The sequence below is a fragment of the Cydia pomonella genome, chromosome 10 (assembly GCF_033807575.1).
Source record: "Cydia pomonella isolate Wapato2018A chromosome 10, ilCydPomo1, whole genome shotgun sequence".
NCBI lineage: Eukaryota > Metazoa > Arthropoda > Insecta > Lepidoptera > Tortricidae > Cydia > Cydia pomonella.
Window position 1 is genome coordinate 6,846,527 of NC_084712.1, and position 17,197 is coordinate 6,863,723.

At 37.0% G+C, this 17,197-nt stretch overlaps 2 protein-coding genes across 2 annotated transcripts; both read right to left on the minus strand.

Moving 5' to 3' along the window:
• Positions 1-420: 420 nt before the first annotated feature.
• Positions 421-6,957, minus strand: LOC133521938 (alpha-(1,3)-fucosyltransferase C-like). Its single transcript, XM_061857071.1, has 2 exons — positions 5,782-6,957; positions 421-4,389 (listed from the first exon to the last, which is right to left on the minus strand). Exons 1-2 carry the CDS (start codon positions 6,741-6,743, stop codon positions 4,122-4,124), a joined length of 1,230 nt encoding a protein of 409 aa, XP_061713055.1. The 5' UTR covers positions 6,744-6,957; the 3' UTR covers positions 421-4,121.
• Positions 6,958-7,244: 287 nt separating this feature from the next.
• On the minus strand, positions 7,245-16,894 carry LOC133521939 (alpha-(1,3)-fucosyltransferase C-like). The gene is made up of 2 exons (XM_061857072.1): positions 14,557-16,894; positions 7,245-12,827 (listed from the first exon to the last, which is right to left on the minus strand). The coding sequence occupies exons 1-2, from the start codon at positions 15,495-15,497 to the stop codon at positions 12,554-12,556; spliced, it is 1,215 nt and encodes a 404-aa protein (XP_061713056.1). The 5' UTR covers positions 15,498-16,894; the 3' UTR covers positions 7,245-12,553.
• Between the last annotated feature and the right edge of the window lie 303 nt (positions 16,895-17,197).

Genomic DNA, 17,197 nt, shown 5'->3' on the forward strand with positions numbered 1-17,197 from the left:
TACAATAGTAGGTACTTAGTAAGTGTATCACAGGTCATAGCGACACTGTAAGAATAATAAAATTACTATGCATATTTACTGTGTCTGGCGAGTGAACAGAATGGCGTCATGTACAGCTGGGTTAACCCACAGACACAATCAGCGTTATTAGTGCTATATTTTATTACATGTATAATTTTATATGTTATCGCTATATACTATGGGATATCAGTGGTGCACTGCAATTAATAGGGATTGTTTTATTAATTTCCTACAGTTCTTGACTTACTTTTGCAGATAAAGTCGAATCCAATACCAAAAAAATTGCAATATTAGTACTAACCTAAGTAGTACCTAAATTAAAAAAAACTCAGATGCAGATAAACAATATAACTTAGAACACCTATTTTTGTGCCAGGGGTTCAAAATGATGCCACACGATTACGATGCTAAGTAAAATACCTTTAAGTATATTCTTTTAACAACAATATTATTCAGTTAGTATATTTATAATGGACTCTTAATAAAGTAATGATTAATAAATCTTTACTTCGGGGAAATAAACGTCAAATGAGTCGTGATTTAGCCTTGGCATCTACCGGTGGTAACATGGTTGCATTTTACCATGCCTGTCACGTTCTAGCAACGTAAGTGCGAATTTGACGCATGATAGGTGATAAAACGCCAACGATCCTACAGCCGCTGTAATGATAAAGATATTCTCAAATATAAAAGTATTACTTTTTTTCACAATTAAGTACTATTGGTTTATAGAGAGAATTTAGGCCGATAAAATATACAATGTGTACCTATAGCAAGGTATACTTACCATAAGCATAAATGACAATGTCAAATTGGATCAAGACAATAAGAATAGTACAGTAAACTATCTATAATTTCGTTGCTCTCCTTCCGGGTCTGCCTTCCGTCTAGACATGAGTTCTTCCGTACAGAAAAATTGGAGATTTTTTACTAGCAAGATATATGAAATACTAGCAAGATCAAAATATTAATTTTAGTAAGTACTTACCAAGAATTTACAAATATGTGTAATTTACAAATAATAAAGTGTAATTTTATTTTTGAATGTTTAATTTACTAAAATCTGACCAAAATGTAATAAAAATTAGCACGCTGTATATTTACAAAATCGCTTCCGGCAAAGGCTACTTTTAAACTGAGTAAAATACATAATTCCGAGATAACTAGATATAGTTGCGGAAGCTAGACAGTATATCAATACAACTTCTAGAGGATCGTATAAAATAAAAAACTTAATTTTCCTGTTGTAGGTATATTTATGTACTTCATTGCCAAAATGCTAAATTAATCACAGCCTTTTCAGTCTAAATCACATTGGTAAGTAAGCTGACAACATTTCATGTTGATAAGTATATTATAATATAACATTCAGTATGAAGTAATTTTAAAATTAATATTTGGTCTCAGTAAAAATGCATACTTATATTAAACAATATCAAAAACCTATAATCAAAATAGATTTTGGGCCTTATGGGATCAATTTTCTCCTGCCTTGTTGTTGTTTTGTCTTGTGTGTTGTTGCTGTTTTGTTTGTGTGTTGTTGTGTTTGTGTGTTGTGTTGTGTGTCTTGTTGCTGTTGTGTTGTCTTGACTCATTGCCGTGGTTGCATTATGGTGACGTTAGGATGTCAATTACAGCATTACCGCATTACTGCCGCGATTATGACGTTCATACCATTATCAAGGAATGTGACGGATCCAGCAGCGGCAACAACGACGCGACGCGATCCTGCACAGTCGATATCCGAACTTTACCTTCAAGGCTCGACAAACCCTTTTAATTTTGTAATCGGTTCTTAGGAGAACATTTTCATAAATTTCCTGTCATATTAACCGGTTTAGAACAATACAATCTGGTTTCTTCCTATGTCGGTGTCTATGTTTACGCAGCACACCACCAGCTGGCTTTCTCGTTGCTCGTCGAATAAACCGGTCTATTTAGGTTACAATAAAGTTCCTGAAACGTTTGCGTTCATATGAAAGTTCGGAGTAAAACCGAAATAAACCGGTATTTCCCGCTATTTTTAAAACCGGTTCCTAGCCTTGGTCCTAACCTTTACCTGGACCACTCTTGAAAACCATAAAATTATGAAAATGAAGTATTTAATTCGCTAAATAGGTTACAAATTTCTTCCTAACAAATTGCACCATTTATTCAAACTTAGCGAAGCCCCTCTAGCATGCATGAATTACGAGTATGATTGTATTTGTAATTTGTAATCTGATGCACGGCTAGCAAAATCAGTATTTATTTAAATAAGTAAATTGATTAAACATCTTAGCTAAGTAGCTAAGATGTCCTCTTCTAATTTATTAAAATATCTAATTATATCTAATCTATATTATATTATATTATATTATATTATATTATATTTTATCTAATTTTTTTTTTTTTTTTTTTTTTTAATAATTTAGCGTAAATACCTAGTTATCAATGTCAAGTACCTAATTATTATGAGCATGATACGAGTATTATATGTGCTATTTCCTAATTTTCCTCAATTGACTATAACCAAATAAATAAATTCAAAAATTTTACTGTTCTATTTTTACAAGCTTCTATTTAACTTGCTCTGTTAGTATGTATGTTTGTGTGGGTCGGGTGTGGGGTGTTTGTTGGAAGCTAAATTAGACCCACATCCCTGTTTCCGATTGAGCTGAAATTTTGCATACATATGTAAGTCGGGTGACAATGCAATATTATAATAGGAGGTGGCCATGGGAACTCTGTGATAGACCAACGCAACCTAATTGTGTTAGGGGTTATTAGAATGGTCTTAATGAGCATTTGATGCCTATGAGAAGAAAAGTACAGTCAGCGATAAAAGTTTGTACCAAAAAGGAAATTTTTGCCAAAAACTTTTTATTATTAGATACCCACTCATAAGGACAATACGGGTAAGTTTTGCGGCGGATTAAGTGTCGCTGTCTTCCATATTGGGACCTGGGCGCGTAGCCAACGTGCCTATGGTAAACACTCCGTAGCGAACGAAACGCCACTGTCACTGTCGAACTAATATGAACGAGTGATAGAGAGATGACTCCGCTACGCCACGGAGCGTTAACGATTGGCACGTTGGCTATGCAGCCTGTTTACACATTGATTAGTCTTTATTGCAAGTTCATACATTTGCTATTTGCTTGCAAATAAATATTAGATAAATAAATATTATAGGACATACTTACACAAATTTACTAAATCCCGCAGTAATCTCAATAAGGTCTCTGTTGTAGGTACTTAGACAACTATATATATATAATACATAAATACATAGAAAACATACACAAATAAATGCCCTTACCAGGATTTGAACCCGGGCCCATCGGCTTTGTACACGATCATTACCCACTAGGCCAAACCGGTTATCAAATGTAAAATGTGTAAACAGATTGGCGCTCACACTTACCTGCAGAGACCGGTAACCTCTTCCCAGACAAAAGCCATTGAACAGCTTAGCCGTTCATTAAATATCCCAAATCACATGCCTACCACTTGAATTGCTTACCCATTCATTTGACTTAGCTGTAGGAAGGGGTTTCTCTTACGCGATTATATGAGTGTAGGAAGGGGTTTCCCTTTCGCGGTCACTTGAATGTAGGAAGGGGCTTCCCGTTCTTTAAATAAGCTTTTGGAATAGCTTAATTGTATATTGGATAGCCGACAAGCCTTGCTTAGCTTCCGGAACGGGTTCCCCTTTGCTTCCCTAACCTTGTGATCTATAAGTACCTATTTTGGGTCTGATTTCATTAGGCGGGGCATTTTTTGAGTTAGTTGCTGACTATTGTCGGTCCGTAGGCTTTGGTTAGCAAAGTCGAACGAAATACCCCTTCAAAAACCCTCGAAGGGGATACGGGACCGGTCCCTGCTTACCTGTATTGACCTTATACATCTCTAGGCTACGATGACTGCTTACCACCAGGCAGGCCGTAAGCTTGTTTGCCACTGACGTGGTATACAAAAAATGCATAGTATACTCAATTAAATGCTAGAGGGGCTTTGCTTAACGTAAACCTACTTATAGATAATTACTATTATCTCCTGGCTGGCGGGCAAAATAACAACAAGAATAGTTGATCCACTATTACTAGATAAAAAACGCATTAACAACGTCGAGGGTCATTCCACCACTCTTTGAAGTTCTTGTATACAGACTTCTTTTTCACCATCTCTTCGTTATTAAGAAGTGTACAGAAACCACAATAGTCGTCAGTGTCTGCGAAGTCGTTTCTTCTGTTATAAGAGTAATGGTTTTTCCATCGGAAATACTCTTTGTATTCATCAGGATGGTCTATAAGGTATTTCATTTTCTTTGCTAATTTCTCCGCTCCTAGCTCTCTCGCATTCAGGTATATTCCGTCTGGCATAAATCTGAAAAAATAATTTTAGTTCTAAAGAGATTCAGACTAACCAAACCAACGTTGCATTACTTAGATACCTACCTATTGGCTTGGTTTGTCTGAATATCTCACGACGCTGTACTGTACAGTCAAGTGTAAAAATATTGGGGTACACATCTTACTCAAAAATATGTCGCATAGCATCTTATTCCAGTGTAATAAGAGCGTAGTACCATATTTATGAGACGATTCTTTCGATACATATTTTTGCACTTGACTGTACATACGTAGAGTCACGTCTAAAAATACCGGATCAGATAAAGTGCCAAAACTATGTATACACGACCTTATTGCCCACATATTGAGGTCGTGTATACATATTTTTGGCACTTTGTCCGTATTGATATTTATAGACGTGACTGTACAGTTAAGGTCTTTAATCGGTACCAAATTAGCTTGCACCTTAAATGGCTGAACAATTAAAGACCGTGACTCACGTCTGAAAATATCGATACGAAAAATGTGCCAAAAATATGTATACACTACCTAAATATATGGGCAATAAAGTCGTGTATACATATTATTGGCACTTTTTTCGTATCGATATTTTCAGACGTGACCGTACTAAATTCGTCAATTGAATCTTTGTTTACTGGCGTGCCGAATTGCCAAACACACATATGATTGATAGGGGATAGCACTATACATACACTGATATACGAGTACCTAGAGTACCTACACATACGAGTATCTTAGGTTTCTAGATAAGTGTGCCCCTGGTGGCACATTTTTATATTTTTAGCCCAGTTGCTCATACTACGTTATCATGAATTCACTAACATTCTGCTACGATTTAATGACTAGCCTAAAGTATTACCACGACTGCTTTAACAGTGTCAAACGGACATATTCGCTAACATCTGCGTAATTTACTTTCTATACATCTCGCTCACACTAATATGCGAGTGCGAGCGAGATCTTTAGAAAGTAAGTTACGCACACGCTAGCGAATATGTCAATGTCAAATGTTCTACTGTACCCCTAGCGTAAATTTATTCGATGGCGTAACGTGACGTACGGGTTTGCGTCAAGTCTCATTTTAAGTAAGTATGGGATTTTGAGTTTCCATAACGTCCCGCTTGGCGCGCTGTTTCTAAATCCCATACTAAATGTGACTTAACGCAAACGTAGGTACGTACGTCAAGTCACGAAATCGAATAAATTGACACTAGGGGCTACTAGCATAATAAACGTCAGTATAATAAACGTCAAACCCAAGTTGAAGTTTTCTTTAACTTTGAACTGAACTTAACTTTTAAATACAGCAATATTTTAATTCATAATGCCTTTATAATCTAAATACCTAGAAATCGTTTTAGTTTTCCTTTGTTCGGACATACGTGTCGCATACATTAAATATTACCTTGTATAATTAGCTCCTCCATAAACAATAGGTATCGCATTGTATTTCAACGCAGACAGGAGTTTTTCAGTCACGTAGTCCTCACTGAATGAATTCTCAAGCGACAGGTAAAAATAATAGTCCTGCTTTATTATCTGAAAACATGCTTCTTCGTCGTCACGCTCGCATTTGTAAGGGCCACATTGTCCGTAAATATCTACTTCTAAGTCGTAGGGCTTTAAAGCCTTTTGCAGGTCCGTCACGAAGTTCTCCCGGCGACTTCTCGTCCAGCAATTGGATACGAACCACGCTGCTGCTCTGGATTTTGTCTTCAACTGCGCACTTAACTTTTCGCTCACAGGATCCATGTCTTTCAACTTCATCCAATGCATTTCTTTCTTAGGGCCAATCACTTTGTTGTTGGCATCTCTTACAATTATGTAGCCCCATTTAGTTTCAGAGTCTAATCTAAACGTCCATGTCCAGTTGAAAAAGTTATCCAACTTGTTGGAGCAGAATGGGTAATTATCAGCTGATTCTATGTTAGTAAAAGCGTACTTCTGATGCGGCGAGCGCTTGGGAGGGATAAGGTTTTCAATAGGCCAGTAAACGACTTCAGTTCCCGAAAACGCAATGACATCGAACTTACTAACATCTCCTAGTAGACTTTTGTTACTAGTGACATAACAATTTGTATATTCACACTTTCGCTCTATGAACACTTTATTACCCTCAAGCATATACACAAAAGGCACATTTTTCGGATTAGTCCACTGTAAAATGTACTTAATTTTCTTATCACTTCTGTCACTTTTTATTAATTTTTCAACAAAATTAAATCTTGTCAAGTTTTTTTCTATATTGAAAATGTTTTTTGTATCAAATAGTAGTTGCGTGTTTTTTATTTCTCTGAGAGACATGTATAGGAATAGTGTTACGAAGAGGAAGGAAGTTAGAAAGAATAGTTTGGCTAAAGGTCGCATGGTGGTGAGGAGCGCCGCGCATGATTGTTCCCACTCGGACAGACGCGCGCGCCGCGGGGCTCGGGCCAACAGCGACTGAGCTTACTGGCGATAACTTATCACTACTTTAAAATGCAAGTTCAACAACAAGTGGATAAGCGCCACATGTGACCTTGAGACATACTGAACTTAGTAACCATGTGGGCCATTTATTAGGGTTCCGTAGTCAACTGGGAACCCTATTCATTGCTAGGTCGAGTATTAAAACATGTCTCTAACTACGTTGTATTCAAGTGCTGATTTGCGTTTATGCTTCTAAAACCCGCACTCCCTAGTTTGTTATTGCGTTGGACCGCTGCGTCACATTTGTTTGACATATTGATCAAAGATGCAAATAATACAACCCGATAACAAACCACGAAGTGAATTGCAGGGTAAGGTCATGGTGGTAATATGTAGAAGTAGGTAAGGTAAATAAATTAAATAGATTGAATCAACACCAATTTATTATTAAATCCGATATAGATATCTGTATGTTTTTATTTGCAACTTTTAAATAACATACAAGTAATCATAACATAATAACAGAAAGCCAATATATGATTTTAGTATTATAATTACGTATATATGTTATCATATTCTTTCATCCATTTTGTTTTGTCGAGGAAACTACACAACCTCATTATGTTATACCTACCTAAACATAATATTGATTATTTGAGAATCAGCAATAGTTGTGTTGAAAATTCCTAAATGTTAAAAGAACCAGGAAAACTAAACTGGAAAACAAAGACAAAGAACTAATTGCATTAGAGCATCACACCCTTCGTTGGAAACAGCGCCCTGCAACACACCAATGATTGCCCTATGGGCAGATCATGACAACTTCTATTTCAGTCTTTATGACTTAAAGATTAAGTTTCAAAATGGACTGGAATAACTTCGCATAGCGCACTGAGGTGTGATTCTGTTTCTTACCACCTCTCTTAATGTTTATATAACCAGTTTAAATTAGCCCTCCAATTTCTTATAATTGTTTTGAATATGGAGGTCATATTACATTGGATAGTTTTATACTACTTTGAAATAACAGGGCGCTTGGTAAACATTGGGGAAGCCAGCCTAGCGATAGTAAAAAGATGCGTCATGGCAAAGGGCGTTCCACACGATTGGCCAGACAGCCAAGCCCTGCGGAGGTCAAACGTCTGGCTGGCGCCGACATGGGTCGTCCTGAGTCCGTCCATGACGCGTATTCTAATTGTAAGAACAGGTTATGAATATATAATAATAGATTGATTTTCCAAACCTTATATGATTATGATATGTCAAGGTCAAAAGTAACATTTCTTCTACCAGAAGCGTCATTTTTGACAACTCCTGTTATTATTATTACAAACAGAAGACCTACTCTCTGCCACTCTTGCATATTGGAGCTATAGTATAGAGGCATAACGAGTCATACGAGCCCAATTTGAAGGGGCCTATACCTACTTAGTAGCAACCTAGCAACCGAAGAGTTCCACTAATCATCTGCATCTGGCTCCGTCAACAGATTAGCTCGATGGCACAATATGTACACACAATAGTATTATCATGCGTATGTGAATCATGAATTAAGTACTTTTTTAACACGATTTTATTAGGTCGACCTGTATATATGTAAATAGGTAACTATGTAATGGAATCTAAGGTAACTATTTTAACCATCTTCTAAGGATCGTAACGTCATGAAAATTGGCAGCTGTAGTTCTGATGACAATACAATAATATAGTACTGTCGAACTGATCTGATGATGGAGCCGGAAGATATGAACTGGAACTTCATGATGGAACATCGTATCATAGCTGTGTTTGGATTTGTTAGAAAAGTCTTGTAATGAACTTTGACGACGATTAGGTTTCAAGGTCTGATGATGAAGCCGAAATATATAGGCCAAAGCGTGTTTTTCTAGTGTTTTTTAAACTATTAATTTATTGTAAGATACACTTAATTATGACTCCGTATTTAATTTTTGAATATTTACTGAGCAACAATGTACTAACAATATGAGACATGACATTACAAGACGCGTGTTGCGGGCCGAATATTTTCATTGTATTTCTAAGCAAAAGTTATCTCAATATACTTCTAAGGTCCTATGCTAACCACTGTCTAAAGATTTGCTCGTATTGAATTTACACACTGTAAGTATATATACAGTCAACCGGGGTGAATAGGTATGGCACGTTAAATAGAGATAAAATCTGGAAATGTTGCGGCTTCGTTTTCTTCTGTCTTTCCTTGATAAAATAAGTGCATTTTCGCAAGATAAACCCACATTATTCACCCGTAAATCCAGCACTGAAATTCAAACGCTGATTGATGCTTTTAGCTTCTTGTTATGCAAGTACCTAAATCCCTGCTAATATTAATATTATAAATAGAGATACGCAAAATGCATCACTGAGTTGAAAAGATTGATTCATATCTTTCGCTCGCTTAGATATATATCACTCATTTCGCTCAGTAGATCTGTAGAGTCCAACCAAAGCCATAAGTGCAACCAAGATGGCCAGTCACGCGATACGATCCCGCCATGTTTTCCCGACACCCTCCGAACCGCTCCGAAACGATCGTTTCGTATATTTGCATCGTCTCACTCGCTTGGCTCGGCCGGCTCATTCGATTCGAAACATGAGTGGGAAAGAGCGAGCAAGTAACACTGAGATGGATGAATTACTCAACGAAATCTCAAGTGATTTAAAGTGTGAGTGAGTTCAATCAAATGATATCGCTCGTTTAAATCACTCTCTCGTGAACGACAAATGTGTAATTATAAATTCGAAAGTAACTCTATGTCTGTTACCTGTTCACGCTGAAACCGCTGAACCGATTTAGATGAAGTTTGGTATAGAGACAGTATGAGGCCCGGGGAGAGACATAAGATAGACGAAGTCGCGGGCAGAAGCTGCAATAGCTAATCTCATAATCATAACTCTGACAATAGTTGAACCTTTGCCAAGTCGCATCTGGTTACTGTAGTGGGTACACTACGCTTATTTAACAATTATTTTATTGTTATTACTCATAAACCACGGTTCACTATTAACCTGTTTTGTGTACCGCTGTTGAGCAAGCTTTGTTTACTTCATTGTGTCATATTCATATACAGTACATATGGCGCTACTTTACCGCACTGCGTGCGATAATTAGCACATTACGTAACTATGTCGAAAAACTGAAGGGCCATATGTACTGTAAAACGTAGTACGATACATGTGCGACTAGGATCCCACTTTTCACTTGCATCGTAATTGTATATATAATATATAATGTAATGTATTAATATTCCTACTACGCTTACCTTACCGGCGGTTTTAAACGCTTCTGAAGGCGAAAATGTTAACAAATTACTTAATCCTTGTAGGTAATGCTAATAGTTAATATATAATTGTATTGATCAATAATAATAATCACAGATGCCACCTTTAGCTACGCAGTACTACAATACTGTACACCGTGGGAAGAAGTTGGTAAGTCATGAGTTAGAACTGAAGGAATTTGAACTTTATATAATTCCATTTTAAGTTCAAATTTCTTCAATTTTATATCGCGAGTTATCAACTTCTCGCCGTGTACCGAATAAGAGAAATCCTAAACTATAAAATAACTATTGTATTATTAAGTAGGTACCTATACAATATTTGCTACTCGTTCTTATGCGATTCTCTTAACTATGTGAGTCTGTTGTCGCAAATTCGCCTAAATGCCCCAAATCATGTTCAGTAACGGATTGTAACAAATAACTACAAATTTAATAAAAAGCAACCGATTTCCGCTGATGAAATCCGATCAGAACATGGCATAACGACATGACTTCCCGAGAATAAACATATGAGTCAGTTCTGATAAAACCCAAATTGCTGTCTGTTATTTGTGAAGTCCCCAGCCAACTGGGAATTTCCTAGAATTATGATTCCGTTATTCCTACTAGTTTAAATGAAATTTGGTATGAAGAAAGTTTGGGACTTGAGGAAGGAGATAGGATAGTTTATATCAAAACATATCATACTAAGTAAGGTAGAAGCTAGTAATTTTAAATTGGACTTATTCGACTTGACAAAATGTCAGGTAGCAGTCTCATTGTTATTTTTTTTAATATATTTTTATTAAACACCCCTCTCGCCTACCTTATCTCTTCAACTATTTGGCCTATCAAAACGATACAGAAAATAGTTTATTTTTTATTTACCTTTTGATTACTTACAGGAAAACCTACAATTTTAACAGTGACATTTCTGGACCAGTCATTGTAAACAGCTGATAGATGAAATCCATGATAATTATAGAAGAAAAAATGCGTGAGTGTTACGACACTCTGTTGGAACAAAGTTAAGAAAGGGTCGTAGAGTCGAAAAAGGTTAAGAAAGGGTTAAGAAAGGGTTGTGACGGAATCTCGTCATGTTCAAGGAACACTCGGTTGGAACGAAGTTAAGAATGGGTCGTGACGGAAAACTCTTAAATTTTTTTTCGCCTAGCCCTAATCCGTCAAGTCCGTACCGTGCAATAAGGAACTACGTTCCAAAAATTAGAATAATATGCGGGCTCCAGGCTAAAGCAAACATAAACACGAAAAACAAAATCCGTTGTATATCTTTACACTCGTAGTTCATCTCGCATATTACAAGTAAAAAGAAACAAATGGAATGAAACTATGATTGATTGGAATTATTCAGGTAGAAAAAAAAAATTATGTTTGACCATACGCTGAGGGGTGAATATGTGGGGCATACTTACTGAACAATTTTTAGTATGGACCAACACCGGAATCGCGAAATAAACTCAGCTGTCCACAGAAAACATTGACATGTGATTCAAAATGCTTGAGACGGCAGATTTTTCTTCGTTGTGCAGTATGACCTACACATCCACCCCTCAGCGCATGGTCAAACATAAAAATTTCATCCTGTATATGTACAATTCTAAATTCTAAATCGCGATGCTGACAGTTTCACGTGGACATTCACACAATTTATTTTCTTTGGCTTTCATATTTTATGGCATAATAATATATATTAATTCTACTTTAGTATTACGAGTATTTATACTAATAGCTATTGAGTTGTTTGAGGCACACATTTCACAGCTAGGCAACTAGGCACAGACTTAAGCTTTATTTATTGATATTTAGGGCAACAACAGCCGTAAATAAAGTTTTACATATGACAGATAATTCATAATTTCATAATTCTTAATTTAAAAATATAATAATAAAATATGTGCCATTTTTAACCAAAAAAAGTACCTAGGTACTTATAGTCGGTTGTCAATAAGGGCCACTTGCACCATCACACTAACCCGGAAGTAACCGGTTAAACCGTTAACCCAGTGTCAAATTGTACAGGTAGCCGACAGGTAACTACAGGTTTAACCGTTAACCCAGTATCAAATTGTACAGGTAGCCGACAGGTAACTCCAGGTTTAGTGGAATAGTGCAAGTGGTGCTAAGACGCACCTTTAATTTGTAGTCAACCATTGAACTAAGGACGGGCCTTACGGGCAATAAGAATGGGGCCAGTACAGCTGTGTCACGCACACGAATTCGAGCCAATCGTGCAGACTAACGCCATAACGCGATGGGTTGATAAGTTCGCATCACACGCGCAGTTGGTCGCAACTAGTTGCGTTATACTGCACGATTGGCTAGAATTCGTGAGTGACACCACTGAACTATCACCATTCTTAGTTCACGTAAGACCCGTCCTTAGAAATTAACCGACAATGTGATTGGTTAATTGAAAATATCACATATATAGAATAGACTCACAAAATAATTACAATACTCAGTGCATCACAAACATCGACTATGTGGGTCATTCCACCACTCCTTAAAGTTCTTATATATGGACGTCTTTTTCACCATCTCTTCGTTGTTGAGGAGACTGCAGAAACCGCAGTAGTCATCGGTCTCTGCGTTGTCGTTTCTTCTATAGTAAGAATAATGGTTTTTCCATCGGAAATATTCTTTATAGTGGTTGGGATTATCTATTAGAAATTTCATTTTCTTTGCCAAAGCATTAGGTCCTAACTCTCGTGCATTCAAATAAATTCCATCTGGCATGAATCTGAAAAGGAAAACGAATAGGGTTAAAATAAAACCCGTGGGACGATTTTTTATAAGTATAACACTCATCTAAAATCTTTGGTAAAAAGCAAAGAGAAATAACTAAGGATAGCGTGCTAACTTGATAGGTTCATCAGTTTTCTTGCCAAAACGCGGGTTACTTTCGTAGTCGACATCATCTGGTGTCAAGTAGTGAATTTATTAGTACCGCTACTTGACACCAGATGTCACGAGTATCGCGACTGACGAAAAATATATAGCTAAAACAATTTAAGTATTGCTTATATATGGAGTTAGCACTCTATCCCTACTTATTTTTCTAAGGTAAAATTAAACAGTACGAGGGCGGGTCGCTTGTAGTTGTGGGTAGACCACATCTAAAAACCCGCTGCACGTCAGTTGCCCTGATGATACCTATTTACAACCTTATGCCTCGTTTACATGCGTAGCGCGCCTCAAAAAGGCTTAGGGACGCAGTTATACGTTAGAGGGAGCAAGCGATATAGCTATCTCATTCCACCGTATAGCTGCGTCCCTTGAGGCTTGTCGAGGCTTGCCACGCATGTAAATACAAGGCTTTAGCAGTACCAGTTGTTACTAGGCCCTATAAATAACAAATATACATAGTAAATACCCCGATTTAAGGGGTTCCGTAGTTAACTTATAGTTTTTTTTATACTACGTTGGTAGCAAACAAGCGTACGGCCCGCCTGATGGTAAGCAGTCTCCGTAGCCTATGTACGCCTGCAACTGCAGAGAAGTTAGGTTTAAAGAATCTTTTATTACTCATAAGAATATTACAATTCACTTACATGAGTAAAACATACATAAGTTGCTTGCGCATTGCCGTTATTTTATACATTTGTATAATATTTAACAAGTCTCAAGTGCTCAGCGTTAAATTAGTAGTGACAACAAAAGAGGCCAATTATATAGCATTCGCAAAGATACACAGGTGACTTCAAAATCAATGCTTTACACACATCTTCCCTAAACTAAGCCCCTCAATTAAGTCTCCTGCTTTTAAAGTAGGTAGGTAATCAAAAGTATTTTTTTGTTTAGTTTTAATTTATCCCTTATTTTAGACTTCACATGGTTATCCTTACATAATGATTAACAAAGAAGTTAAAAAAATTTCAATTGAACACTTTTCTCTTTAGTTATCACTTATCAATCGCCTGCCAGTTACACAGTGTCACTCATAGTGATATCGATATTTATTAATATATTCACTTAAATTGATAATAGCGAGTGACAGTTAACCACACTTCGAGACTTTAATTATTTATTTTACTAAAAATTGTTTAATTTGAACAGCTAATTTTAACAACGGGGTAATATAGTATACTAATTGGCATTAACCGAGCCACAATCAAGTGTTTTGTATTACCAATTTGAAGTCAACCTGTATATAATATAACTACGTTTCGCAACACATCCTCATTTCCATGGCAACGAGGGAGATTCCGATTGCTGACTGCGCAAGGAAACTTGGACTGAAATTTTAATTTTCAAGCGAAAATAATCAATCCCCATTAGGACACTGTCACTTTCTGATTAGCCGAGTCAAACAGTGACTACACGCCCCTTGTGACGCCATCAATTTCAACGTAGTTGTACAAACAGATACGAAGGGGAAAACGTTAACAGAATAAAAATCACAGGAAGCGAAACGATTGCGTGCTGACCACCTAAATCAAATGCGCAAACACAATGAATACATAATTTACCTAGTATAATTTGCACCTCCATAGACAATAGGTATTGCATTGTATTTCAAAGCAGATAAAAGTTTTTCAGTCACATAGTCTTCACTGTGTGAGTTCTCGAATGAGAGATAAAAATAATAATCTGTTTTTATTTTTTGAAAACACGCTTCTTCGTCGTCTCGACTACATTTATAGGGTCCGCATTTTCCGTAGACGTCTATCGATAAATTGTATAGCTGTAGCTCCTTTTGCAAATCTTCTACGTACTTCTCTCGACCACTTCGCGTGTTGCAGTTGGACACAAACCACGCTGCTGCCCTCGATTTGTTTTTCAACTGCACACTTAAATCTTCACTCACAGGGTCCATGTCTTTTAACCTCATCCAATGCATATTTTTCCTCGGACCTATAATATTATTATTAGCATCTCTTACTATTATGTATCCCCATTTAGATTCCGAGTCCAACTTGTAGGTCCACGTCCAGTTAAAAAAGTTATCCAACAAGTGAGAGCAGAACGGATAGTTGTCAGCTGATTCTATGTTAGTAAAAGCATATTTCTGATGCGGCGATCGCTTTTTAGGTCTTATTTGGTCCAAAGGCCAAGCAATAATTTCGGTTCCCGAAAACGCAATGACGTCGAACTTGGAAACGTCCCCCAGGAAATTCCTATCGCTAGTGACGTAGCAGTTAGTAAACTGGCACTTTCGCTCGATAAACGTTTGCTGGCCCACACCCATATACACAAATGGCACGTTTTTCGGATTAGTCCACTGTAAAATATATTTCATTCTCATTTCACTTTTTCCATGTTTTTCAGCGAGTGTTGTAGAATTTTGTTCTATTTGGAAGATTTTGTCTATATGTTGTTCTGAATGATTCCATTCTTGCAAGGTCAAATAAAGGAACAGTATAACGAAAAGGAACGATGCTAAGATGAGTAGTTTCGCCAGGGTTCTCATTGCGGAGATCACAGAAGCACATGGTTAGAGTGTGCGGGAGTCGGACGCGCGCGCCGCAACGCTCAGACTAGCACTGACTGAAGAAAGAACACCGAAGTAAACATGGGGTATCTATAATCACTAAGCCAATCATGACGTAAGCTGAAATGTGCCGAAAATATTAGTGCCTAACGGTTTTCTACAGTTATATGTATGTGGGCGCTCAACCCTGCTTGACATATTAGCAAAGGTCAGCATTCATTGGTAGGTACTTAGCATTATTAAAAATCGTTTGCAAAGCAAAACAAATGACAGTCGGATTTTTTCATTGTCCTATTCGTAAATCCGATACTGTTCTGTGGATTAATGGATATTTGATACACAATATTTTCTTTTTGTTTTTCAATATTTACTATTGGACATAAAATGTCTAACTCAATAATATACTGTAGTGACGTCACCTTTGAGTCATCGCCCTGATATTTCCAAGCCCAAGGTCAACGCAGCAGAACCGTCTAATTTGCGAACGTGGCGTTTTTCATTTCCTTCTAACCTACGAAGGGATCTATATAGTTGCGTAGAAACTACGTATTGTATATCAAACCCGAGCCTTATAAAAATTATCGTCACGCAACTTTCAACAGTCACTACGGGGTGCCTAATTTGTGCGCATTGTGAATATTCGGTTATTTCAATTTTGACCTTTAAAGCTTAGACGTTATGGACTTGTGAAAACATACCAGCTTGAACTGTCAAGTTGGTAGTTGCCAGACATTGTGGAACCATGGGAGTACCTAAAGGCGGAAACACGTCCTAAAAAGGATGCTTTCCAAATTCCGATCATATATTAGATCTATATCTTTCAGCCATTTGTATTTAATAACAAAAGTAATAATGAAGTCGGTACTAAAATAAGTAAAAATAATAATTATGGGATTACGGAGTGTCGGATTTTTTTTATATACCACGTCGGTGGCAAAGAAGCATGCGGCCCGCCTGATGGTAAGCGGTCACCGTCGCCTATGGACGCCTACAACACCAGAGATATTACGTGCGCGTTGCGGATCCTTTAAAAACCTGTACACTTCTTTCTTGAAGAACCCCATACTGTAACCTCGGGAAACCGTCGGCAGGGAGCTCATTCCACAGCCGAAGCGTTTGCGGAAGGATGGGAGGATTAGTTGTGATTTCTACATGTAAAATTAAAAACAGTAGGTATTTAGTCTTACCAACATACTTATAGGTATGTAAATACTTGAGAGGGGGCTTATAGCCAGGAAATTAGAAAGAAACAAAAGATAAGGCGCGCCGCGCGAAACTTGTGACGGAAAATTTCGGATTTGCACGGCTTTTGACGTTTTTTGTCAATATCTCTGAAACTGTACTTCTGTTTGAAATTTTGTTAGTCAAATCCCTCGTCTATACGACGTACTAACAAAATGTGGACCATGTTTGTCAGTCAAATGCATTTTATTTTATTTGTTTATGGTATAATGCAGGAAAATGATATACAATTGAAAATAAATTAAAATGTGACATATTTTCGTGTTTTTTTTTCTAACGAGCCAATACTTTAACTTTTTAAGGTTTTGCTAACAATCTACCCTTGAAAATATAGTCTCGTTTCTGAGGGATTTTTTTCGTGGATTTCACCCTTGATTAAAACGTGTAATATTCAAAATAAAAACTGCAATTTTGCGTTAAATCCCTTTTAGCTAAAG

What these genes read in the sequence shown, in the direction of transcription:
- LOC133521938 (XM_061857071.1), bottom strand. Translation starts at nt 6,743, where the DNA reads ATGCGACCTTTAGCCAAACTATTCTTTCTAACTTCCTTCCTCTTCGTA. An exon ending in GGAGGAGCTAATTATACAAG is followed by an intron (nt 4,390 to 5,781) that starts GTAATATTTAAT and finishes TTATTTTTTCAG; the next exon opens with ATTTATGCCAGACGGAATAT.
- LOC133521939 (XM_061857072.1), bottom strand. Translation starts at nt 15,497, where the DNA reads ATGAGAACCCTGGCGAAACTACTCATCTTAGCATCGTTCCTTTTCGTT. An exon ending in GGAGGTGCAAATTATACTAG is followed by an intron (nt 12,828 to 14,556) that starts GTAAATTATGTA and finishes TTTCCTTTTCAG; the next exon opens with ATTCATGCCAGATGGAATTT.